The 26,500-nt window shown below is 46.5% G+C and overlaps 2 protein-coding genes across 2 annotated transcripts in view; both read left to right on the top strand.

Annotated features, from left to right (window-relative positions):
- Window positions 1–916: 916 nt before the first annotated feature.
- synpo (synaptopodin) lies at window positions 917–19,361 on the top strand. The gene is made up of 4 exons (XM_076291661.1): window positions 917–1,109; window positions 4,908–6,393; window positions 12,115–14,279; window positions 16,468–19,361. The coding sequence occupies exons 2-4, from the start codon at window positions 6,165–6,167 to the stop codon at window positions 17,101–17,103; spliced, it is 3,030 nt and encodes a 1,009-aa protein (XP_076147776.1). The 5' UTR covers window positions 917–1,109; window positions 4,908–6,164; the 3' UTR covers window positions 17,104–19,361.
- Window positions 19,362–20,937: 1,576 nt separating this feature from the next.
- tspan17 (tetraspanin 17) overlaps window positions 20,938–26,500 on the top strand; it is a 26,566-nt gene continuing 21,003 nt past the window's right edge. The window contains exons 1-2 of the mRNA XM_076291660.1: window positions 20,938–21,184; window positions 21,368–21,502. Of these exons, the coding sequence (XP_076147775.1) occupies window positions 21,413–21,502 (90 nt within the window). The 5' untranslated portion in view covers window positions 20,938–21,184; window positions 21,368–21,412. The remainder of the gene's footprint in view (window positions 21,185–21,367; window positions 21,503–26,500) is intronic.

The following is a 26,500-nucleotide window of genomic DNA, read 5'->3' as shown; positions in this document are numbered from 1 at the left end:
TTTGTTAGGGAAGAGTGATGGTGCTGAGGAGATCATATGTATCAACAGCTGTGTAGTGTCCTGTTAAACAGCTCTATACGTTTTCCTGTCATCCTAACAGAAGCTATCATTCATTCCAGTGTAATAGCATTATGTGTCTCGGTATGAATGACTGTATGTAAGCACGGTTTAGTCTGTGGCAAGTTTTGGATCCCAGAGTTCATTTCTAGCCCCCAGACCGCAACAGAGACGAGGAGATCAGAGGGTCTTAAGTTAGGTCCCCCAGCAGGCCCAGATGCCTTGCTTTGCTTAAACGTGTATTAGTGACCATGAATTATCGTCCAGGGCCCGGCGCAGGTCTGCAAAAGCCATCTGTAAGGCCCTTTGTGCTACTTTTTTTCATGCTCACATTCGCCTCAGTCTCTGGAGGAAGAGTGAGTGAGCGAGCTCGCAGCGGTTGCGTTTATAATTCACGGCAGTCTGGAATAGTATAAACAAGTGCTCCAGGACTGGCAGTGAGTTTAGCATACATTTCCTCGTCCACATATCACCCTTTGTTTTGCCTTGTTCTTACCCCTTGAGGAAGTTAAGAAAAATTAGGGAGAGAGAAAATAAAGAGGGAGAGTTTGGGGGTGGGGGGGGGGGGGGGGCAGAGGGCAAAGAGTATGCAGGTTTCCCGAGTCGGGCCGGTGTTGAATATGAAAATATATAATGGCATAATGTGTTCAGTATGCATGCTTGAAGGAAACCATATGAAAGGGGGAAGACAAAGAGCCCTCTGTGTTCCAAGTGCTGGCGGTCCACACCCCCTTTCCCCTCTCTCTGTCTAGGAGAGAGAGAGAGAGAGAGAGAGAGAGAGGCAGAGAAGGAGGGAGAGAAAGAGAGGGAGGGAGAGTCAGAGAGAAGGATACAGAGGATAGAGAGAGAGGGAGGGAGAGTGAGAGTTTTCCCCGGGAAAGATAACGAAGCAGGAGGTGTGTTGTGTGCAGTGTGTTGTGTGCAGTGTGCTGTGGTGCTGTGTATGCGTGTGCAGGAGTGTGTGAGGAGTGCCTTAGTAGGAAGGGGCAGTGGTGGATACTGGCTGCGTCGCGCACACACACACGTCCGCACCGGAGCGCAGTAGAGTCCAGGTGAGTGCTGGCGGGGGTGTGGGGCGGGGGGGGGGGTGTGGGGTGGGGGGGGTGCTGCACGGCTGCCTAATGGTTTTACTGGCGGCCCCGGGGCTCTCATGGCATCCTCCGCCGGGGATGGAGAGGATTAGTGCTGGACCGCAACGTTGTAAATGGTCACCTGTTGTCGGACACATCTACAGGGAAACTCCTCCGACCTCTCAGCAGCACAGCACACATTTGGCTGAAAATGAAAAGCATTAGCGTTTGAGCGTTAGATTATGTTTCCTCTGTGATTTTTCTGTACGTGTGATGGAGAGAATGTTTACTTTCTGATCATTTCCTTTCTGTATATGATGGATAATGGTTCGCATGTAGTTTCAAAACATGTGTTGCCAGTGTCTCCACAGCGCATGTGTGTTTTGCGTGCAGATTAGATGAAAGTTAAGATGTTGGTCACCATCTGTGCAATGGTGTGGTGTGCATGTGCTCGGTCGAAACGACTCTGCCGTGAAACAGGAGACGGTGTATCTAATGAAGGGTTGTCCTAGAGAAAGTCATTTCTTATGTATAATTGACAGACCCCATGGAACAAAGAGATCACTCGAGCTGTGTGGGGACCTACTAACACTGGGGCTGCATAAGTATGAATATGTGTCTTTCTATGGTGGAAGAGTACTGGCCAAACAAAGAGATGGTTTGCCTAATGGTTTCATTGCAGCTCATTCAGTTTAGAACGCCAGAAATAGTTTGGACATGTATGCATTAGAATGTCCTAAATCTGGCTTTATGAACATAGTTCAAAGTGTTGTGTAAAATGTTTTTTTCTGGGGTGAATGTGTAAGCTTTTCTCCTCATGAATCATGACTCATGGTGTTTTTACATTTTTTTCCACGTATGTTTTGAAATAAACCCACATGGTAGTTACCTGGATAGATAATAGATCAGGCCAGAACTTCATATCTCCCTTGATCTTGTTTTCCTTTCCCCTCTCCTAATCATTTGTATGGGCCTGCTGGGATGGCGGCTTCACAGAGAGAGAGAGAGAGAGAGAGAGAGAGAGAGAGAGAGAGAGAGAGAGAGAGAGAGAGACAGAGCCCCCAGTCATTTTTGAAGTTCACTGAGGTGTGTGACCAGCCTGTGTTTTTGGACGTCTGTCATCGCATCCGCACATGCTAAGGCATGCTGGCCATTGCGGCAGAAGGTTGGCGAGGAATTACGAGGAATGTGAAAGTCCGGAACGCTACCCTCAAATTATTTTCCTGCACTTCTGAAGGTGCTGTCTCTTTTGAGTGGCCCCTTGTTGACTGTCTGTGTGTAAGAGAGAGTGTGTGTGTGTATGTGTGTGTGTGTGTATGTGTTGGCGAGCAAGACCAGCCCCCCCCCACTTCTGATGATTTGCGTCTGCCAGGGTGTAATGGAGAGAGCAGGGCTCCGGTGAGTGTGGCCCTGGGCCCGAGAGCTGCTGTCGAGATGTGTCAGCCCTGTGTTGATACGCCACCACCTCATTATATGCCTGCCTGTAAGTGATACAGTTGAACGTCCTGGAGGAATTTCCTTTACCTGCTGCGCGCCTTATCACGTTTCCTTTCGTCTGGACGAGGGGGCAGCAGGCTAGTGTGATGTGTGTGTGTGTGTGTGTGTGTGTGTGTGTGTGGAGTGGCACACCTGTGCTGGCAATGCATTCTGGGACATTTTGGATCTTGGAAGTGACAGATTTATTGCTGACAGAGCTATGCAGCGCAGGAGAGCGAGAAAGAAAAGTTTGGGGATTTTTGACATGGTGTCAGATGCATTTGTGAGTCATAAATATGGGATCACGGGTGTCAAAGGGTGTCAGGACTTGTCAGCTCCGTCTCTGTCCGCGTTAGTATCAGCTTGTTTGGTATTTCTCCATCTGGAGTTGAGTTCTGACAGAAATGACACAACATCTGAGCATGAAAAGTCTAAAGGCATCCTGTCACCAGCATTACGGCACATTAATGTGACAATGTCACAGCAAAACCAATTGGATACTGATTTAATATAGTTCATAATCAATTATTGATTTTTATAGTTTCTCAGTATGATAGTTTTGGCAGTCTCTGGCAAACTCATTTCTCCACTGGATAGTGATGGGAACATTTGAACTTGACTCAGATGCAGATGAGTAATATAAACTTGCATACTGATACTGTGGCTCCCACAGCATCACCCCCACCCATCTACTCCCCCCCTTCCTTCACAAAACCCTGAACACAATGAAGAATCTCTTCCACTGTTGTTGCCAAATCAATTCCCCTGGACTATCAAAGGCTGTGCTCAAAGACAAAGATGGGGATTGTGATCCATCTGACTGATACTAACAGCCCAGCTCTCCGGGCTACACTCGTTAAAGTAAACAAGAGAGATGTATTGAAATGTTGCAACTGCAGGCCGATAAACACCATGATTAGTATCAACACTCCACTGGGAGAGGGGATTTTCTTAAATCTAGAAGAACCATCCTCACATAAAACAAATATCCTGTTGCACGAAAAAAAAAAAACAAAGCAGCTGTTCTTCACTCAGAGATGTTTCAAAGGAGGGTGGGTGGTGGTGGGGTAGCGGGGGGGTTTGGAGACAAAAAACGGTGTGAAAATGGGTGTGGGCGGAGTGTGGCAGAACGAGGGCGTTTGGTTTTACACAGCAGGCTTGTCTAGTGGGCATAAACAGGGGAGCTCGTCTCTGTGTATGGGCTTCGTGTCAGCTGGCATGAAGGAGGCTGTTGGGTAGGCCTACCAATCATTCGTCCAACAAACAACAAACAAAAACAAAAAACTGCAGCAACATCAACAACCACGGGCGGCCATGATGGAGCCCCCAGGACGTAGATCTGTCAGATGCTAGCACAACAGGACACATCAAAGCGATGACAGGCGGCCATTTGTCATGCAGTCTATTAGCTCGTAGACTTCAAAAGAGAGGCAAAAAAAATGACAAATGAGGCTCTCCAGCCCTCCCTTCCTATGGCCTATACCTAACGTGCACTCGTGCAGGATGTGAAAGATGACGCCACGTCTGGGATTCTTGATTGGGGTCCTGGGTTCCTCGTTTGTTTTAGTTGCGCACTTTGGCAGCAGCCGCACATTTAACTTTCGAGCAGTGCGCCACTCCAGTGCCCCAGCAAGCAGCCTCCACGCCCAGACGGCAAGACCCCGAGATTTATTCACAGCTTATCAAAGCCCCAAACCTCATTTCTTTGGCAAGTTAAGAGGAGGATCTCTCTCACAGCCAGCCAGGACCTAATGAAGTCTAACCTTCCTTCCTCCTCCGTCGGGAGAGACGACCTTTATCAACTCTCGGCCTCTGAATTTAGGCGTCTCCCCGTTCCCTTTCGCCACCCTCCTCCGTTGATAAAGGCAGCCGCTGCATTCCTTATTGACTATAAATGGAAAATTGAGCACTTCAGTGGGTGCGGATCATTTCTCCTTTTATACCTCTTAAAGGAGATAACGGTGGCGATATTGCAGCCACAGTAATCATCCTTATAATCTTCACTGACCATTTTCTGGTGCATTAACCTCTTCGCACAGCTTGTAACAGCACATACTGAATGGTCTGAGGTAGTACTGCCTGGTTTTGCAAGTGTGAATAAATTGGTAGAACATAAAATCTTTTCAGTAATTGCAATAACAGTGTAAATCCCCAGTGCACAGATCACTGGGTACCCATTCTCAGGAAAAGATGCTACCACTTCAAAATATGGCTGCACTACAAATGGCACCATTCTGTCCCTCATGAATCACATGTAAGGTTTCTCACCCATTACGTCATGTCTCCCTTTGTTTGTTCTTCCAGGTGATTGTGTGCCCGGAGGGAGAGAAAGAGGAGGCCATGCCAAACGTTCCCAGACAGAACCTGCCTAACTGTTATCCTCTCTGCCCGGGGCGGGACCCGCACCTCTGTCACCTCACCCAGTAAGCACAACCAGTTCAAACACACAGTTCCAAGACATACTCAGACGAGACCTTCGGAGGGCGAGCTCAACTGGACCTAAGCTGAAGTGTCTAAACAAACCAACTGTCAGCTTCTTGGGCCCCTGAGTGAAAGAACGCAGACTCCAGAGTAAAACCATCCAGGACAGGCACAGACACAAAGGGATTATAACAAAGGGCATATGCTGGAAAAATAAATACACGCTAAAGAAGTGACTCAAGAATAACATTCAGTGCTCACTGCGCTCTGTCTTTCTGCATGACTGGAACAAGCTTTGCTTCTCCCCCCCCCCCCTTCTTGCTCAGAGCACTAATGAACTAAGGGGAAGATTGAACATTGTTGTACCGTGATGACATTTTAAGGAACAAGAGCTTCTTGTGTCCTGAAAGAAAAATAATCTGGCCGCCTGAGATTACAATTCCGTGTCAGGATAGACTATGTTTTGGTGCCGGGCATACGAGACGAGTGGGAAGAATGTCTGGATTGGACTTTGAAGACAGACAGAAGTAGAAAAAAAAAATCCCAAACAAAACAAACGAAAGAAAAAAATAAAAATACTGGATGGTGTTTCAGCATTTACTGGATTTGCAGCGGAGCACATCGCAATTGTGAAATTTACTTGGCAAGCCTCCATGGGAACCCTTCCAGTGAGCAAGGGGGAGCGTCTCTTGGGAGGTCCTATTAGCTTTTAGACGACATTGTGTGGAAGAAAGTAAAAGTGTGCCTCGTGGTCAGTCAGCGTCTTTCCCACCCCGTGGACGGATGAGGGGGAGACTGGTCGTGACAGAGCATGTTCTCGTGCGAGGGGGGAGCTCAGATGGAGGTCTGATCCTGTCGTTCACTCGTGGGTCCTGTTGTGTTTTTCTAGTTTCACATCTCTCCTTCAGCCAGCGGAGCCAAGAGCCCTCCCTTCTCTTAGGGCTAAACTGACCACCCTCAAGACGGAGCGAGGGAGCAACAGAGACTGAGACCACAGTGGATGCAGTGGACAGCCTTGGAGTGGACAGAGCCTTCAAGGTGCTTGTACGAGAGTGCTCTGTGCTTGTATAAAACAAAAAAAGCCAAGACCTACCCCTTCCTCGTCCAGCTTCTATCCTTCAGCACAGGACGTCACTGAAGATGGAGGCCAGGGGTCATGAGCCCCTCAGGAGAGGGGTCAGCTTGGGTGGAGTGGCCCAGGGCCCCGGTACAGGCCCAGGGAGCCTTGGCTACGGCCGGGGAGTCCGGCAGGGGATGGGGCAGGCAGGGACGAGCCCAACTACCAACAGCTGCAAGAGGGACGACCACAGCTGGGTGAAAGGGAAGCAAGCCGTGACCTCCGCTGACAGTCAACTTGGCCGAAAAACAAGTAAATATTCATGTGTTTTTTTTGGTTTGTTTACACTGCATCAGTGAGTGAGTTAACAGCTGCTTTTTATTCGTAGTGACCTACAGTGTGATGAAGATGGGTTTTAGCAGTTTTCGGCAGAGTCGAAGCCTTTCTTTGCCAGCGTGTTAGTCTTGTAGTTTGCGCAACAGTAGTAGGCTGTGTGTGCCCCATGCTATTTTATTAAGTGCTGTTAAAATGAAAAATGATCCACTGAAGTGTCACTAACGTAGAAAAATGTGGGGATTCAGTGTGCAGACTGCAAGTTGTGTGAGGGCGGGTGTCAGGAATTGAGGGGAGAAGCAAATCTCTCTCTGTCATCGAGAACTCTTTTGTAGAACAACACCCTCTGCAGTTCCAGATAGGCGATAGAGCTTGAAGTGTGTCTTTGGCGCTTGGCTTAAGGAAAAGATCACGGTTGCTTTGGTGGCTGAAACACTTGCGTGAACAAACAGGGAAAAGGGAATCACCACGCCCCTCTGTATACAAACTTAGTTGAGCGTTCAAGCCTTCTGTTTCCTTGTACTTAAAACGGAATAACTTGATGGCAATGGAAATGCAATCAAGTCCACAACAATCTTTTTTTCGGAGTGATTCAATACACTGCTTTCTCAGTGATCATACCCCTAAAACTTGTGGGAAAAATTTAGGTGGAAAAAAATCCATGATCATTTCTCCAGATTGTTGCGTTTCCCACACAGTAAGCAACCACTCAGACTGCCGAGGGTGTTTGTCCACAGTTTTATGACAATACAAATGTCAGCTTGTTAAAAAGAACAAATGCTGAAAAAAAACACCCCATACGTAATTTCCTTAGTAAAACGTTTGTGAAGTTTTGCCAATCTTGTTACATCTTAACTAATGAAACAAGGCTGATGACGCATGGAGTATGATCATTCAGACCACGGTGATTGTCCTCATTCCTAGTTTTCCAGTATTTTTTTTTTCAATTTGAAATGGAAAACAAAATTACATGCACACTAATTTAGCCTCACAGCATCAGTCTGTGGCCTTTTCAGATAATCCCAAAAATCCCCCGTTTTAGTCAAGCGACACACTTTTAGACGCATATTTGGGTAGGAGCACAACTTTTATCCAGTTTTCCTAGCTCTGATTGATGTATCCATTCCAGAGAAGTGACTGGTACTTGGCTGCAATTACAAGACTCCATGTTAATGACCAAGGGCTGAATTTCGCCTCAGTGTAGTGTATTGAACACATCTGTATTTACAAACTGGGCATGGGGCAACAGCATGTTAAAACTCTGAGGTTGCCAAATGTGTAGCAATATATTTGTTTTAATTCAGAAAAGCAGTTCATTGTTCTAGCTATGCAGATTTTGCCAGTGGGATGTTTAAGAGAGGTCAAATGGCACAGTCATCCGTTTTTGACCTCAAGAAAAGTGATCAACCCCCAGCTCTCTCTCCTCTTCCTCTCCTCTTTCTTCTTCTCTCTCTCTCTCACACACACACACACACACACACAGAGAGGCACACACATGACCCAGTGGGAGAGCAATGGCACCCTAGCCTGTCCCCCAATGAATGACAACATCCGACAGTAATCTGATCTGATGCAGACCCTCTGCTATGGGGAGTTTCCCCACTGTCTGTCTGTCTGTCTGTCTGCCTGCCCATGTCATCATGGGACATCAGACCATAGAGACCCTTACAGCTTTGCCAGAGCCCAAGTCTACCCCTCTACACAAACACATACTATATCTTCCTGTTACTCACTCTCACCCATTCGCTCTTTCTCTTTCACTTTCTTACTCCAACACATGGTCATTCATCTCCCCCTTTCTCTTTCCCTCCCTACACATTCCCTGGTGGAGAGTGGGGTTCCTGTGTCCCGCCCTAAAACGCATTGGGGCTTCTAGGGGGCAATCAGTCAGGGTTGAGGGGGTTGTTCACATAATCAAACCCAGCCCTGCTGGACTGTACACAAGGTCAGGTGTGCCTGCCTGCTACGGGTCCTGTTGTCTATCTTCGGAGCTTTAATTTGTTCCCCACCTCTGTCAGGGTCTCGTAAAAGTTGATGACACTGCTGCGTGTGGTTGCCTTTAAAATAAATGGATGGCTGTATAACCAACTGGCAAATGGTCGAGAGAGGACCACAATCATTGATCTATGTGTTTTTCAACCTCTCTCCTTCCCTTTCTCTCCCTCCATCTCTCCCTTCATCTCTCTCTCTCACGCACACATACACACACACACATAGCCTTACTCACATGTGTATCTTCATGAGTTGGTAAACCAACGGAATTAGTCATAATTCTGTAGCACAAAGGGGCTTTCCTGCACTACTAGGCTATTTGGGTGCTTTTAGTCTTGCCCTCCTAAAACTTTCCTGTAAAGGAGTGGTTCCTTTTTTAATGTAAAAATCTGATGCCAGTGGTTTAACAAACGTTTCGGGATCCAAGTAAGCCTCGCCTAGTCGGCTCTTTGCTCGGCAGTGTGCAGCGTCAGAAGGCTGGAGCACGAGCGCGCCGAGACCATCATTTGCAACGGAACGAAATACGATCCAAGTTCGAGCTGCAAAAAGGGGGTGTGGAGGAAACAGATACAGTTAAATTGGAAAAGCTTGTGGGGCTAGCGGCAAAAACCAAACTCAGTTCTGAATTTCTAAAGGTAAGGAAATTGAATACTGTTTTAAATAAGAAAAAGTCGTTGGAGAAGCTTTAAACCAGTTGCGCTTGAGACGGTTGATCTAGATAGACTTCTAAAGCGTCGAAGGTTCAGTGATGCTGTAGTCAGCTGTTCAGAAACCAGTAAGAAACAGGTTATTCCCGGAGATTAAACTTCCTTTTGTGTTTCAGCTTCAGTTGCATATCCTTGAACTTGAGCTATGTGGAAAAGTACGCTCAGAAGACCGATGACTTTTCGGGATGCTCGGTATGATGTCACATGGTGTAGGCTGTAGAAATATTTGTTTACCTAACTGAAAAGAAAAGCATGTCCAGAGTACCAAATGGATCCACGAGCAGATTGTATTGCCTTTCGTTTAAGAGTATGTTCCCTCAATTGTGAAAGAAAGTTCACATTGTACGAGAATCAGTCAAGTGAGACGTTGGGCAGCCTTGCCATCAAGTACAGGAGGCACTCGGGTTCATTATTTCCTAGAATATGCGAATATTAGGTAGCTATTAGCTAAATAGATAACACATTTTAGAGAGTGCGCACATACCAACGGCCTAGGCTTCGCGATGATACTTTGCTTAATATATTGTGCCGCTAATTATGCAGAGGCTACCAAAACAGTGCCCTTCGTGGCTTGAAATAGTATTGGGGCCAAATAGGTGTCACAGACTAATAGTGACACGTAGAAAGACAGATGTGTAAATCTATCCCATCTTCTTGTAAATCTGTCTCATCATCTTTCAGGATAGGCCGACCCGTAAGCAGACTATATTATTATGTGTCTAAGCACCTCTGCGTCTGTCACTCAAGTCCAAGGTATGCAGCTGTAATCCACACCGTTAGCCAGTAGGATAACACTGACCTACCTGAGCTGCGCCTACATGTATGTAACGCTCTCAGTGTTAAATTAACGTTGTTAATACAAAATTGTTGTTAGTTTATAAATAAAAGTGCTTTGTATTCATCTGCATGTCAGTGAGATGAAAATCAGATTACTTGGTTTGGACATAAAGAGGTAAGCTGTGTGTATTGGAAACTGTGGTCGAGCATCTTTGGAGGTTACTTTGTGATGTGTTTGTGTTTTTGTGGCTTTAGGAAATGAGCCACAGATTTATGGGCGCTCAATTAGTGGCAGATGTACCCTATTGTGTCCTCTCAGCTGTAATTCTCATGCCATTTTATTTGAGCACTCCTTTGAGCTCTGGAAACGCTCACAAGGAACACAAATGCCTCCTCCACCATCCCACTCTCTCTCTTTCCACAAAGATGTCTCAAATGACTTATCAAAATATCCCTGAGATAAAAGGAACACCTGTTTGGATTATCCTTGTTTGTTTCTCGAGATGCTGTTTTGAATTTGCAAGGGCTGAGTAAGTCCCTCAGGATGCAGTTAAAACCTGCTCGGGTTGAAAGCCAAACTCCCAGAGGAGGGTTTTCAACAAGAATGTAATCACTGCTCTGTGGATTAGTCTCGATTCGCTCTAAACAGCATCACCTACCCACCTTGATTCAGTCAGTTTAGTCCAGAACAGCGCTTTTTTTTTTCTCTGTGGACCAGTAAATGTGACAATTATCATAAGCTCATTTACTTCAAGGTATCAGTAAAACATGAGAGGAGTGCTGTAATAGTTTGGGGTCAGGGGATATTGTCAAACTGCCCCCCCCTCCCCCCCGTGAAGATAGACCCTATTCATATGTTTACAATATCTGTAAGACACTACACGCTCTAGGTCAGAGTTCAAGAGCTTAAATGCATAGTTTCTCTGTGACCCTGGATATTTGAATGTAAATGTGTCAATATGTCATGAACTGAGTGTGTGTAGTGTGTGTGTGTGTGTGTGTGTGTGTGTGTGTGTGTGTGTGTGTGGTGCCTTGAAGACATATTTCTGAGACTGTGCGGCAGCCGTTTTCAGGCAGGGAATTTTCTCGGCAGTTCAGGAATGCTTTGGGAGGGGACTGCTGCCGATGGTAAAGGAAATACTTGTGCAGCTTGGAATGAGGTTTTTAAGCCCAGACAATAAACCTCTGCCATTTTTCAACAAAAAGGCCTCTGTGTCAATCTTTAGCTGCACCTTAACAGGAACGAGGGAGGTATCCATTAGCCATAAAACTACACATGCTTTTAGATATGTCCCTGCTCACATTAAATATTTCTTTTGATTCATTTGACGTGTATGTCATTCCACACATTTGTTATGCTTCTCTCCGGTCTAGACACAACAACTGTTTAAGTCAGTGTTGCCACTATAAATCCCTCACCATCCAATGTCTGCAAAGTTGCTGTTTTGTGCCAGTTTGCCTGACTCGATTCTACCATATGCTCAGCAGTGAAAGGCCTATTTATTTATGAATAGGGTTGGATGTAGCGGCAGTTTCACAGCCTTTCAATCTTATTACCCCCTTTGGAACTCTGTCTGTAGATCTGGTGTTAACTGCTGACTGTGGAATTTCTATTGCAATACAAACAGATCCTAGCAGAGTGAGAGAGAGAGAGATAGAGAGAGAGGGAGGGAGGGAGGGAGAGAGAGAGAGAGAGAGACAGAGAGGGAGAGAGAGAGAGAGTGCCAGTGTGTGTTAGAGTGAGAGAGGGATCTATGAATAAGCACATGATGTTATTTTATTCACACATGAAGAAAATTAGTATTGGCCTCTACAGGTATGTCTGGTATGATTTTGCTAATAATCCATACCACTGATTCTGATGAAGTGAATTGCCATAACATAATACACAACAGGGTTTTCTAACTCAAGAGGGGTCACCAAAATAACTTATGACTGTATTACGTCTTCGTCTGCGCTGGTTAAATTATGTAGTGATCAAAACCATATGCCTGAGAAACAATTATGTGGCTTTAGAATAGCACTCTGCACGCCTCCTGCGACCAGAAAAAGGTTTGTTTTTGGTCATTTAGACAAGACATGCACATTTATAAGCTTGTTTGAGTAGGTTTTTACTGGCAGTGTTGCGTGACGCAAGACCCTGCAAAGGTTTACATGTTTTCTTGAAATCAGAGCTTCCAAATATTTATAATATTTTCTTCTGTATTCTGTTTTCTGCTTGCAGACCTCAGCAGAAGTGCAAGTCTCTCTGAGAAAGAGCTGAAGGAGGCCCGAACGAGGAGTCAGATCATCGCTGCCCAGCTCTCTGTACCGTCCAACTCGCGGGGTGTCCAACTCTTCAACCGCCGCAGGCAACGAGTGAACGCTTTTACGAAGGTCAGCTTTGGCGAAGGAGGAGGAGGAGGAGGAGGAGGAGGAGAAGCGGAGGAAAGTGAGGGAAGGGGAGAAGGAATCGGAATAGAGAGAAAGTCCAAGAGTGAGAACTTCGGCACGTCGCCTCGGAGCTCAGAGCTAACATGGGAAAATAAGTGTACCATTGAGAGCAAGGACAGAGATTTAAACCGCGAAAACAGCAAGGCCAAACTGCCTTGGTCGTCGGGCACGCTCGACTCGAACAGGGGAAACAGCATCATGGAGGATCAGGGTGAATCAGCCATCCGTGAGGTGGAGGACGTTGATGGCGCACAGGAGAGACATTTTCTGCCCGTCAAGGAGAAAGAGGAGGAGGAGGAGCATCTCTCCGTGGAGCCCGTGGATGAACTGAGGGATGAAATGGCCGTGAGGGACGACAGTAACCATGCAGCTCAGGCCATTGCTGGCCAAGGGAAAGCCAAGGTCAACGGAGCGTACGCCGGAGACTCTGTGGAGATGCCTGGCGAGATGCCGAACGGTTGTCATGACACCCCGAGCAAACCCTTCACGTCGGTGGCCGCGCAGTCGTCAGCCACCATCGTCAACAGGACAGCTCGGCCGTTTTTTTCACCCAGCACTGTGCAGAGATCCCCAGTGTCCAGTCCAGCGATGGACATCCTCCCGGCCCCCTCTTACTCCACGCCTCCCCGCCCGGCGTTCCCTGAGCCTCCCACCCCCACGTACGCGGTCGAGCCGCCCCCGGGTGCTTTCTCAGAGCCGCCCCGGTCGGGGCCCCCCAGGCCCACCTTCTCCCCTCCTCCTCCTGCCCCATCGTACCCGACCCCCCCGCTGCCATCTTACAGCAGCCCCCCTCCCCTGGCCGTGATGCCCGGTCCCTCCCCGGGACCTCCGCCGGCGGCTCACTACATCCCCCAGACCGCCCCGAAGCCCACCTACATCCCCCAGCTGCTGACGGAGAGGCGGCCGCAGACCCCGATCCGAACGGGCATCCTGGACGAGGGCGTGGTGCGGCGCAACACCCGCAAGTCCATGTTCACCTTCCAGGAGAAGCCCAAGATAGCGCCCAACCCGGAGCTCCTGTCCCTGGTGCAGGGTGTGGACGAGAAGAAGAAGCAGAGGCCGGTGGCGGCGGAGAGCGTGCCCGAGGAAGAGCTCCTGGCCCTGGGCGCCGAGGCCTCCAACTTCCTGGCCAAGGAGGAGGAGGAGGAGAGGGAGAGGGTGGTGGAGAGCGCGGCCCCTGCTTGGTCCTCGAGCCTGAAGAGCTCCAGGACGGCGGCCAGAGCGGAGCACAGGGCAGAGCACAAGCCGGAGCAGGCGCTGACCGACGCGGCGGGGAAGGGCGCCGAGCTGTTTGCCAAGAGGCAGTCCAGGATGGAGAAGTACGTGCTGGACAACACGACGAGGAGAGACGGACCGATAAGGTCTCCCTCCCCGACCATGTCTCTGCCCCCCTCCTGGGTGTATCAGTCGAACATGCCGGGCCGCGTCAAGGCCATCGCCAACGCCTCCAACGTCAGCGTGGAGATCTCGAAAACTCTCAAGGCGCAGCAGGCCACTCAGAAGAGGAACTTTCCGGCGTACGGTGCTTCGGCCTCCGCCGCGTCGCGGGCTCCTCCGCTGACCACCCCGCCGAGCGCCGTCCTGGAGAACGGCTGCACCAGGATGGAGATGGAGCTGTCCAGGCACCAGCCCTACCAGCTCAACTCCTCGCTCTTCATCCTCAACCCCACCAAGGATCCCGTGAGCTCGCTGCCGCGGGGCGCTCCGCCGCCCAAGCCGGTGGTCACGGGGTCGACCTACGGCAGGCAGACGTCGCTGCCGTCGAGCGTCCCGTCTCAGTTCAGCTCCCCGGTCAGCTACAGGCCGGCGTGCTTCTCGCCGCCCCTCCCTCTCAGTCCCAGGGAGGTCTCGTCGCCCGTGGCGGCCTTCACTCCGGAGCGGGTCGCCTCACCTCGTTCGAACGTCCAAGCGCCCAGACCCACGTTCTCTGCCCGGAAGGCAGGGATCGAAGCACAGGTGTGGAGACCCTCTTTTTACTACTATAGCCCACCCCAATAAAACACACACACATACACACACACACACACATACTGTACAGACCAAAGAAAACCCACTTGAAACTAAGAGAATCAGACGCTGCATGCTAACTTCATTGTGCAATATTCAGAGTGTCAGCGTGTGTTAGTTGGTTTTGTTCCAGCAAGCGCTCCAGAGATTATTTTTATGCTCTCAAGAAAATGTGTTATTCATATTAGGTTTTAGGTATCCATTTATTTTCTGATTTCATGATAAAATAAATAGGGCCTTAGTTTGTCTTCTTTGTGAATAAGGAAGCGAATCCTCAACAGACTGATAGAAATACAATGTAGTGCATAGTTGAACCACCAGAGGGCAGTGGTTAGCACAAGCCACAGAGCTTTCCAGAATATATTACTGCATTTGTTAGATGTAATACAGATGTTAAATTGATGCCAGTAGTGCCTTTTTACTTTTGAAAGAAAAAAGTGTTTTGTCAGTTACAAATAATATTAATGTGAAACGAGTTTCCTATTTTTCCTATGCTTGCCTCCAAGTTTTAAACTTTCGGATGGTACTGCCTTACAAAGCACTGTAGCAGATGGTGTCTTTGGTGTAAGGTCTATGATTTGCCATTTAATATGGGAAGATAGACTTGAAAGTAGAAGAGAGGGAACTCCCTTCTTTCCCTTCCTCCTTTTTTCTCACTGTCGGAGAGCATGGAGAGCAATGTTAGCCATGCTTTGAGCTTCATTATATGCTGTGTGCCTCCGTTTGATTTGTATTTGTAGCCAACAGTGCATGCTAATTTTACTGGTTAATTATGAAAAATCCTCGACTTGGCAAAGCTGCAGTTCCAGGTGATGTTGAATTCTCATGAATATCATTACATGAAACACAGGATGTCTCAGACATTGTTTTGAAGGTGAAAAGGGCAGTGTCTACTTAAATGTCTCTCCTTGTTTGCTTCCTTCAATTTCAATTCATCTCCACTTATTCCTCCTCTCTCGACTATTAACATGACCTTTGCCTTCCTTACTTATTAAAACTTTCATTCAACCCTTTCATTGTCTTTTCTTCCTTTCTTGTGTTCTTTTCCTTTTTTTCCTGTCAAAGCACTTAAATCCTCCGTTTCATAGCCATTGATTTTTGTAGCACAGGTGCTCCACCAATGAACCATCAAGCAATTTTATGCTTCCTCAACCACAATTTTATCCGTAATGCTTTTAAAAGTATCTCAGACATGTAAATTGAGCCATTTAGCACAGCACACAGCGTTCTGCAGAAGGAGAAAGACACACACACACACACTCAGACGTGTGTGCCACGGCGTGACCCTGCCATGCTGAAAGTGACGCGCGGCGGAGCCGTCCAGAGAGAGGCTGAATATCAATGCTCTTTGCACATTCCTACCTTGCCCTTGTAAACAGTCTGAGTTGTAACAGGCCCTGTAGGCTTGGACCTTTAGATGAATGTTATGACCCCCGAGACGCCCCCCCCCCACACACACACACATACACAAACCCCATCACACACACACACACACACACACATTCTCAGTGACACCGTTCTCCGTAGCTCGGGGACGAAAACCTACCCAGCAACCTCAGCAGGGTAAAGCCATATCTCTGCAAAGGTTAGTCGCCTTGGCTTGGCTGTGTGGTGTGTGAAAGTAACCTGAACTGCATCTGAGCCCCAGTGTGTTGCAGCATTTATCTGATAAAGAGAATGAACACAAGGTCTCTATTTTTAAACGTACTAGAGGGGTATGCTGCTTGCTGATTGAATAAAGACTTAACCTTTGAAATGAGTATCTGCTGAATGCTTAAAGGTGTTAACTTCCCCCCTTAGTGTTTCTGTTGAATGATTTGCCACGTGTTACAGAAATAACCTCTCATTGGAAGCTTGCTTGTGAAAATACTAACGGTTGTTGGTTTCGTTTGATTTCTCTTGAGCGAGTGGCGTGACCAGGCATGTGCTCAAATCATTAGCTGAATGAAAGAGACGTATGCTATAATAAACTGTGCCGTTACAAGCGAAAATAAATCTGGGTGGCTAGAGTTACTTGTGTAATGTGTGTTCCAGGACCTGCTAGAACTCACAGAAAGAAAAAAAAGCATTCCACAAACGTTTGACACTACAATATATTTTTATGTCAATTTTGTGCTTTTGTGGTTTCTGTCCATAGACCAAGAAGGAGACCCCAGCCACGCCAACCGCATCCAGGACCCCCACCATGACCAGGAGGTTCAGCAGTCCAGAAGGCCCAACAAATTTAGTGTGGTCTCCCACCCCCTCCATAACGAGCGCCCCCTCTCCCAGACCCATCCATCGGGCCATGACCACCTCCCCTGTGTCGCCGCTGTGGGAGACCAGGTGTCAGTCGCCCATTGTCAGTCAGGACACGAAAGCCAACCACCGACTGCTGGCCAAGAACATCATCAACGCGGCCAAGCGCAAGAACAGCCCTTCCCCGGGTGCACTGAGCAGCCACGGGCTGCCCATCTCGCCCCCTGGTGGTGGAAGCGGTGGTGGCATCGGAGGGGGTATCCTGTCCTTCGAACACAAACCCCTGAGCCCCTTTCAGCCCCGTTCGTTGGGAAGTCAGTCTCCCACGTTCACCAGCCCGCCGCCAACACCCACGCACATGATCCGCTCGCCCGCTCGCCTCTACAACACGCGCTCCCTCACCGACTCCGACGCGTCCGTGGAGTCGGAAGATTCCGGAATGCGTTCGCCGGGTGTGCGCACCTACAACACCTGTCCGCGCGGGTGGGGAGGTAGCCTGAGGATAAAGAGGGGAAACGTCTCTGCCGACCTGTAGAAAAATCTGAAAAAACAAATCGCCTGTTTTTTTAAAAAGGAAAAAACAAGAAGGTGTTTCTGTCTTCAGTTCAAATCAGAATGAATGGCTTTATTTTTTGACCCTGCAACATTGAATGTACAGCTGAATAATTTGGCATTAAAATAGCAGTTGAAATTGGATAGTGCTCTGGCACATTTCTGGCAACTGTGTGCAGTTATGTAAGCATTGATTATACAATGCTAATACAGATAAGCCCGATGAGGCTCACTAATTGCCTCGCACCTGGCTGCAATTTTCATCAGTTCAGAAATGGCTTTTAAAAGAGCTTGCAAAAATGGACAGACCAAATTATACCAAAGATGCCACTTTTGGCTCTTGGGACCAAATAACTGGTTTGTATTCCTATATGCAGTATCTCTTAAAACAGTGTTACATATTGCCTTCTTTTTCTTTTTCATTTTGTTCACCTGCATTTATAAATGTTCAAAATGTTCCACAGTCTTTTTTCTCTGTTTAACTTGCCTTTGGGTGTTTGTATGAAAGTAAAGAAAATAAAACTGCAGTGTATTGACGTACGACCTGTAGAAAGGTGAGAAAATGCAGTGATTGGAAGACATTGGGAATCGAAGGGATTCAGGGCAATGTAAATATGTAAGTTACGGCCCTAGTCTTAGTCTAGCACATTGATGATCATGAAGGGGGACATACTGTAATTGATCATACATAATAAAAGCCTCAAGGTAATCAATTCTCCTCTGCAAACAACATTTCCATCCCTGGCAGAGGAGAGAATGGCTGCTTGCAGCAGGGAATACTAATGTCAGCCGCTCTGAGGAACATTAATAGTCCCCAGCTTAACTAGGAATAAGTACACGCTGGTATTTCTTGTAACTGTCCAGTGCAATACTCAGATTGTAACACCGGTGTGCAGTGTATGTTAATTAAATGCAGGTTTGTTTTACTGAATGTGTAGTGTTTGAGACACAAGGAGGTCATGTTGTAGGACAAGTGGTATGTAAAAGAGGGACACGTATGTGTAGTAATTGAATGTTGACTGCCTGATCGATCACAAGCTGTACTTGATTGTAATAACAATGTTTCACTGAGACAAGCTTAAAGTGTAACACACTATTTCTCACATATTATTGGTTTGCAAATAGGGGTGGCCGAGATTGCATTTCTATTCTGTGGGTTTCACAGCAGAGAGTTGGCAACGCTTTATATGACATAAACCTGATACTCTGTAACCATTCAATGCAGTGTAACAGCGATTATCACTGTGTAACAACACATTGATTATCTGTACTTATACAACTCTAGCCTTAACTGTACATTATGCGCAAAGTATCAATACCCTTTTGATCACACTGTACTTAATTTAGTTACACTGTAACAAGGGCTATTTAATATAGAGATTGACCAAAGATTTTTTCGAGTGCTTGCAATGCATTTGCAAATATGACAGTGACAGATAAGAGTATGTTGAAATGGTACTAGTTGTCAGATTATTATAGAATAAGTCTTACTGGATATAATCCACACAGGTGCACATGTTAGCTTTTTTATCATTTATTTTTTAAAGAGATTAACTTTTGCACTTCATTACTCAATTAGATGGCACAGAATACATAGACAGACCAGCTATAGTCCACAAACACAAGTCATAAAGCCTTCAACTCCTATGTGATATTTGATTGCTTCGACTCTGTATACATTTTTTTTTCTAAGCCAATTTGCACCACATGATAATAATTTCTGCATCGGCGTCTGCTGGCACAGATTGTGTTTCCTCCCCCGGTGTCTTATGTCCCGTCTCAGTCTCAATGGCTTCTCGTGGGCAACGGGATCACAGAACATGAGAAAAACAGCTATCATCCTCAGTTGTGGCAAACCATTGGCACCTTGTGCCGGTGCCTCCGCAGATTTATGAGTATTTACATGTGGGCATACTTTGATTGACGGAGACAGACACCAGCTGCATACTAGTGACTTGGCACCTTTGACTAGAATAGCCTTCTTAGTGCCTTGGCTGCCTCTTCAGCCTTCTTCTCACACTGGGCAATCCTTTAGGTGACCCTGAGGTGTGGAGAAATTGTATCACCAATAAGAATCGCTTATTTCTTTTTGTTTTGTTTTGTTTTAAAATAGTGCTTACTGCCACAATTGAGTAATCAACTGTTCTCATTATATACCCTTACCCTTTGGATGCTGTTATTTAAGTAAACACAAAAATAAAAGTGTTGGCACTTGTACAAAGTCTTAATTGTGTTGTTTCTTGAGTCTCTGTGGAATAGCCAGCCCAGCAGCATATTCTGGATCCTAATTAGGTTTACATACAATTCCCTCGTAATCATGAAGCAAAGCATTGTGTAACTACAGTAGCACAAAGCCATAGCAAATCATTTTCCCAAGATGTCAGCTCAGTATGTGGTTCCTACTGTACATATTTTAAGTTGTTTTTTCTCTCCCCTGAAAGAAATCTATTTGCTAATTTTGTGTTTCCAATAAATCTTTATGGTCCACCTGAGGTCAAGCTAGAATAATATTTTGAAAAATGAATCACTTACAGTATGCTATCTACTTCAATGTATTTTTTGTCCACTGACCCCAAGCCGACCACACAGCAACAGTTTGACAACAAATATGTCAATGAATGTCTTATCAGTAACACTGCATGTGTAAAACTCACTTGAGTTATTTTGATACATTTAAAACTCAAATAGTCGAAATGTATACATTAGAACAGGAGTTCTCAATGTTTTTGGTTCCAAGGACCCCTTTTGGGGGAGAACATTTTCCAAGGACCCCCTCATAAATGTAACAATTAAGCATGCCATTCTCTGAAGTTGTGACCAGGTCCACTATCCCATGTTTTTGGCAGATGTGCAACTTTGTCTTTTGTCAGTTTTGGATTTTGCATCACTTGACAACATGGACAAACATTTCTAAACATTTATCAGCTAGCTGGCTAACAAATAAGCCAAGCTAAGCAGTAGTAGGAATGGTTCTTCATGACCTAAGTGAAGTGAAATGTGGGTAGGAGCAAATAGACACAATTTGCTTGTTTTATGGGTGGAAAGGGGCATCATCTGTAGATATTAATTTTTAAAATGATAAAACTCAACTTTATAATTTCAAGCAAATTATTTTGCGGACCCCACTTTGAGAACCACTGCATTAGAAAGCAATAACCATTATTGTTAGGTTATAGATTCTAATGAGGATTTCAGTTTAAAAAAAGATTATTATTGACTGGAAAGACTGCTTTTATCATAGATCTTAACACATAAGCCTAGCTATTTTTGTTTTGTGTTTTCACCTAGACTATTTACAAGGTTTGTATAGCAGAAGTTTTTGAATCATTGATTCATCTATGACCTTGCCTAGACTAGGCCTACCATCTGTAGGTCTTTCAAGATAACTTTGAGCGGTCAGTTTGCATGTAGGATAGCCTACAGTATGCTTGCAAAAAGTATTAGTATTAGTAGTTCAAAAGTAGGCTACCCTACCATGTATTTATTTCATAATATGAAAACATAGGCTGTGTTGTCACCCTAGAATAGCCTTTTATAATGGTTCAGAATTTCGTTTAGCCAAATGCAACTCTTTACATAAAGAGAAAAAACAAATTAATAAACAAAACAACAACAAAAAAGAGGATTAAAGGCTATTCTTTTTCAACTAGACCTAACCAAAGTCCTTATTAAATATCTGGCCTAACTTCATGAAACAGCTTTGAAGTGACTTGATTTGGGTACCACTAGAGGTCCCTGTAACAAAATGAAGCTGTAGCTTTCCTTCTACGACAACACTGCTGGTACAGATGGTTGTTTGAGAACATCCACAACAAGGTTGAAATATCAAACAAGCAAATGCCTCCTCCATCTGGAACAATTGTCGGTTCATCTATGAAAATACGCGTTCCTTCAACGAGGAAATTCTTGTGCTAGCTAGCAGATTTCTGCACTAGCAACTCGGAAATTTAGAAAATTCCTGAAACGATAGCTAGATGATGAATCTTTTCTATGTCTAAAATCTCAGGGCTGCTTGTTGTTAGCTGGCTAGCTAGCTAGCTAACGTTAGCTAACAAGATAGCTGGGTATGTATTTTTGACTGGGCTAGCTACTAGCTGGCTGGCTAGCTAGCTAGCTGTTAATTTTCTGCCTAGCATGTGTTTGTCTCAATTTAACCAGTTATCGCTAACTAATCAGAACTATTAAGCTGCCTTACTACGGCTAATCGCGATACATATTGTTTTGCAAATCCGTAACAAACCAAACAGTTTCATCCGAGCTAGCTAGCCAGCTAGCCTCAATACAACAGAAGAATGAGCAGAAAACAACATCATCATTTGAAAGGAGCCGAAGTAAGCTGCTGTGTAAAATATTTTTTATTCGGATTCAACATTATATTTTGGGTAAGTACCAGTTCCCCATTTGGTCTTCTAGCAAGTGTAGCAATGTAGTTTTTTGCCCGAAATGTTTACTAGAAAGTCCATAGCTTCTAGCTGTCTTTTTGTTGGGTTGTAGCGTTAACGTTAGACATAAAAAACATCAGCTGGCTAAGCTAGCTATTTTACCGTAACCTATGTTGTTAACTCATGATGTTAACATAATTAATGTATAACCTCACAACAACAATGCAACTTCAAGTCATACTGTCTGTAACAGTTGCTCAAATTGGTAGCCGAAGATAAGCTACTTATCGCGAGGTAATGAAGTAACGTTAAGCAAGCTAAAAATGTTAACGTTAATAGGGTCCCTGCTTGCTAAACTTGAGAGTGAATGCGTTTTAACGTGTCTGAACAATAATTTGGCTGGTGGTTTGATTTCCTAATGGTCACGTGTCAGGGTAATTAACTATATAATATGCTTTCCACAGTATTGTTATTGTGGCTGGGTGACAAAACGGGTCTTCAGTAAATTGTTAGTGGAGCGCCAAATGGTAATTGTGAAACGTGGATTCCAAGTCTCAAGTGTCACATCCACTGCACTGTTTCACCAAATTGACCTGAAACAGAATTTTCCCTAAAGCTAAATGACACGTGCACGTCATCCATATCTGCCTTTACCCATCATTATTACACTCTGTATATTATGAAGAGTGTTGGTAGGTTACTGGACAGTTTGTTAATATGGCCCTTTGGTTATTGTGGCTTAAGAGTGAATGTTTGGGATAGCATGTTTAGTGGAAGCTTTGGGTGCCTATGAATAGGCCATGTCTACACCCTGGTTATGAAATCATTGGTTATTGGAACGCTCTGGTATGATTCTATGATAAACTGGTAAATGAGCTCACTGTTGTAGCACCTTACTCTCACCCACGGGTGATTGCCTAGTGATAGTGGTCTTCTACTGAGTATCAGTATCAAGTTAGTAACAGTGTTGCTATTGAACTGAAACCTGTCAGGGTGGGAAATGACATATTGTTGGCTAATCATGCACACTGCATGACTCAATACCATCAACACACACACACACACACATACACTATTCTCTCGCTCTCTCTCTCACACACACACACACACACACACACTCCTCTGCTGGGAAGAGCTATGTTTCGTAAATGATGGAGTGTGTGCTGAATCTGGGAGTCCCTCCCTCCGATAATGAGGACTCTCAGTGTCATAAATTCCAGTCCAAGTGCGGTTTTGTTTCTCCAGCGATGAGCAATGAAAGCCATGTCTGTTGTTGTAAAGGGTGTTGGAGGAAGAGGTGTGTGTGTGGGGGGTTGTCCCTGAAAGCTGGCTGCCTCCCTCCACACAAACGCACAGAGAAACACACACACACACACTCACAACCACATCCACCATCACTCTGCCATCACGGCCCCCACCCCAGCCTTAATGGTGGGTGAGACCCTCCCACCCTCCAAATGTTAACCTTGCATAATGAACCTCTGTGTGAATGGGACTGTCAGCAGCCGCCCAGGCCCTGCTCTGAAACCCACCCATAGCATTGTTCTCTGGGGGGGGCAGCCTGTAGGTCTGTGGCGCGGCTGGCCTGTGTGAGCCTGAACCGGGGCAGCCGTGGCCTACTGGTTTGCGCTTCCGACTTGTAACCGGAGGGTTGCCGGTTCGAACCCCGACCGGTAGGCCACGGCTGAAGTGCCCTTGAGCAAGGCACCTTACCCCCCACTGCTCTCCGAACCCTGCTGTTGTTGCAGGCAGCTCACTGCGCCGGGATTAGTGTGTGCTTCACCTCACTGTGTGCAGTGTGTTTCACTAATTCACGGATTGGGATAAATGCAGAGACCAAATTTCCCTCACGGGATCAAAAGAGTATATATACTTATACTTACTTATACTTATACCTGAGAATAGGGGCACTACCACCTTGAAATAATCTCTCAAGGTGCTTTAATGGAAAGGAAGCCAAGAATGGTTTGTGTGTGTGTGTGTGTGTGTGTGTGTGTGTGTGTGTGTGTGTGTGTCCATATGTGAGCGCTTTTCACAAATTGCTAGGTTTCGCACAGGGTTCGTTTGTCACTTCCTCAAACTTGACATGGAGCCACTGTATTATTTTCAACCCCTTTGTCTGACAGGTGTCTCAAACCATGGTGTCTCTCTCTTTCCCTCTCCCTCTCTCTCTTTCCTTCTTTCTCTCTCTCTCTCTCTCTCCCTCTCCCTCTCTCTCTTCCTCTCTCTCCCTCCCCTGTCTCTCTCTCTTTCCCTCTCCCTCTCTCTCTTTCCTTCTTTCTCTCTCTCTTTCCCTCTCCCTCTCTCTCTTCCTCTCTCTCCCTCCCCTGTCTCTCTCTCTCTCTCTCTCTCTCCTCTCTTTCTCCCTCTTTCTTTCCTTCTCTCTCTCTCTATCCCTCTCTCTCTCTTCCTCTCTCCCTCTCTCCCTCCCTCTCTCTCTATCTCTCTCTCTCTCTCTTTCCCTCTTCTCTCTCTCTCCCTCCCTCTCTCTCTATCTCTCTCCCCCCCCCCCTCCCTCTCTCTCTCTTCCGTCTTCCCTGTCTGTTGTATTTCAGGCGCCCCGTCGGGGAGCGTGCCCCTCGTCAGCACGTACCTGTCGTCCCTCTCTGCCCTCGCTCCCCTGGGCAGCGCTGAAAATACCCAGCGCAGCTCCCCGTAATTACAGTGCCCCTGTTGGCCCAGCTGCCCATTTTAAGACCCACTCCTCTGGCGTCCTAGGGAGTGGTTGAAAAATGCTAGCCCTCGGTCGGCAGCGCAGCGTGGCCTTGTCCACACCCCCAACCGCCCTCCCTGCCCACCTACACCCTCAATTGTCTCCCCCGTGGCGGCTGAATGAAGTGTCTTTTTGCCCTGCGGCTCCACCAACCCCACCCCACCCCACCCTCCACCCCCTTTTCCCAAAGTCGTATTCAAATAAGACATCAGGGTGAAGGAATGGCGTGTGTGCGAGGGAGAGAGGGCCTTCCCACAGTTCTGTCTGAAGGGAGAGAATGAAGCCCCCTCCTGCCCCCTCTCGTCCCCTCCTGTCTTCCCCTTTTGCCCTGCCCCTCCTCCCAAGGCATCTCTTTTCACCAGCGCTGGGCCCTTTGTGCTGTCTGCCTGGGTGACGGGTTTGTCACACGGCACTACTCTCGCAGGAAACAAAGGACAGCAGGGATTGTTTTGTGGTTGTGTTCCCTTTTGTGTGTGTGTATGTGTGTGTGTGTGTGTGTGTGTGTGTGTGTGTGTGTGTGTGTGTGTGTGTGTGTGTGTGTGTGTGTGTGTGTGTGTGTGTGTGTGTGTGTGTGTGTGTGTGTGTGTCTGTGTCTGTCTACTCATGGTAGAGAGTGGGTGGACTGTGACCATTTTGTGTTGGTTCATGCATATTCTGTGTAAACTATTTGGTGTGTATAATGGTATTTATGTTTGTATAATGTGCTTAATCTCCATATACTTGCTGTTTAAGCAAAAAAGTGTTATTGCACAAACACAAGTGTGTTGTGTTAGCTTGGGTGTTTTCCTTTGTGTGCTGTGTTAGGCAGTGGATGTGTTTTTCTGTTGGAGAGAGTGAGCATATCTGTATTTTCCATCCTGTCTGGGTCCGGGTCCATCTAGCAGATGGGAACCACATGCACACGCGTTGCCGCGGCGTTGCCGTGCTCCCTCTTCCCATCCTGCTCTGTACCATGGCACCGTACGCACGTTTCCATCCCTTTCCCAGCAAGCCCCCTGCCCTTCCGTTTGACTCATTCCACAGAGCAAACACACACGCACACAAACTCTCTCTCTCACACACACACATACACACACACCCACACACACACACAGACAGTCACTCACACATAAGAGAGAAGAGAGAGAGAGAGAGAGAAAACAAATGAGTCAGACAGGAACACACTGAGTCACTTTCACAGGTTCTATAAATTATTGATGAGCGCAAACGTGCTGATATTGAGCTGCTGGCAAGAGATCAATGGCAGCTGTGGTTTCATCTTTTTGTTTCTGTTTTTTTCCCCTTCTGCCTTTTGCTCCCTATCTTTTTTCCCATTAACAATTAGCACCATGGGAGATGATTGCTCCTCAATCGCCACTCTGCAGCAAGGCAATGGTGTAGAGCAGGAGGAGGTCTATCTGGCTCGGGCTCGTGTAATATCCCATAACAACAGACAGATTCTGTTAGAATTAGGATAGGGTAGAATTGAGGTGTGTTGATTACGCTGAAAATTTCTTCCCCCACCCTGAGAGTTAGAACCTCAACTAATCACTAACAGTAGGCTAATGGCTAATTTACGCAGGCAAGGAAACGGTTTATATGACTTCAGATGGCGTTGTTATTGCCGAGGGAAGAACTTCTCACTTGGCAAGCCTTGTTGCATTGCCAATTTGTCCCCCTCATATATTACTTTATTTCCTGTACCTTATGGCCAGTTGCTAGGTAGCCAGGCTCACCTGTCACTGACCCTAGGTGACAAGGCCGCACCAACCCTGCCCTCTCCCCCGGACAGAATAATGGGATCAGGTGTTGACACGGCCACTCGTGTGTCTCTGAGTGACGTCCTCTAATCACCTCATACACGTGTGGACCAGACGTGGCATCCCACGAGCATCCCAGCCACGTCACGCACGCACACACTCACACAGAGAGAGAGAGACAGAGAGAGAGAGAGAGAGAGAGAGAGAGAGAGAAAAGCAAAAACAGGATGCATGACTGCGTACTGTATGTTTTGTTCTAAAAACAAAAATGTTGATGCAGCGTTCAGGTACTTAGGTATTTTATTAAGCAAGTCAGAGAGGCAAGAGGCACAGTATTTCCAGTCAACAGTGTGACTTTATGGTGATATGATGAGGAGGTGGGAGAAAAGGAGAGATATATAGGAAGGTGGAGCGAGAGAAAGTAGAGGAGGAATAGAGACAGTGAATGAGAATAAGGTGTGGAGATTTAAGGAATGAGAGAGAGCGAGAGCAGTCAGATTATTGTGAATGAGAATGAGCACAGGATGGAATGAAGGGATAGAGGGG

This window comes from Alosa pseudoharengus, unplaced genomic scaffold, assembly GCF_046254945.1.
Source record: "Alosa pseudoharengus isolate Yale_2024_CS ecotype anadromous, Long Island Sound unplaced genomic scaffold, YU_APseudo_1.1 YU_APseudo_1.1_scf_19, whole genome shotgun sequence".
Lineage (NCBI taxonomy): Eukaryota > Metazoa > Chordata > Actinopteri > Clupeiformes > Clupeidae > Alosa > Alosa pseudoharengus.
Note: the sequence above shows the minus strand (reverse complement) of the source record. Positions and strands in the feature narration are given on the sequence as shown.

Bases quoted from the DNA above. Each gene is read 5' to 3' on its own strand.
- synpo (XM_076291661.1), top strand. From the start codon at position 6,165: ATGGAGGCCAGGGGTCATGAGCCCCTCAGGAGAGGGGTCAGCTTGGGT. The intron at 6,394-12,114 runs GTAAATATTCAT...TTCTGCTTGCAG, and splicing joins TCAACTTGGCCGAAAAACAA to ACCTCAGCAGAAGTGCAAGT. The intron at 14,280-16,467 runs GTGTGGAGACCC...TTCTGTCCATAG, and splicing joins AGGCAGGGATCGAAGCACAG to ACCAAGAAGGAGACCCCAGC.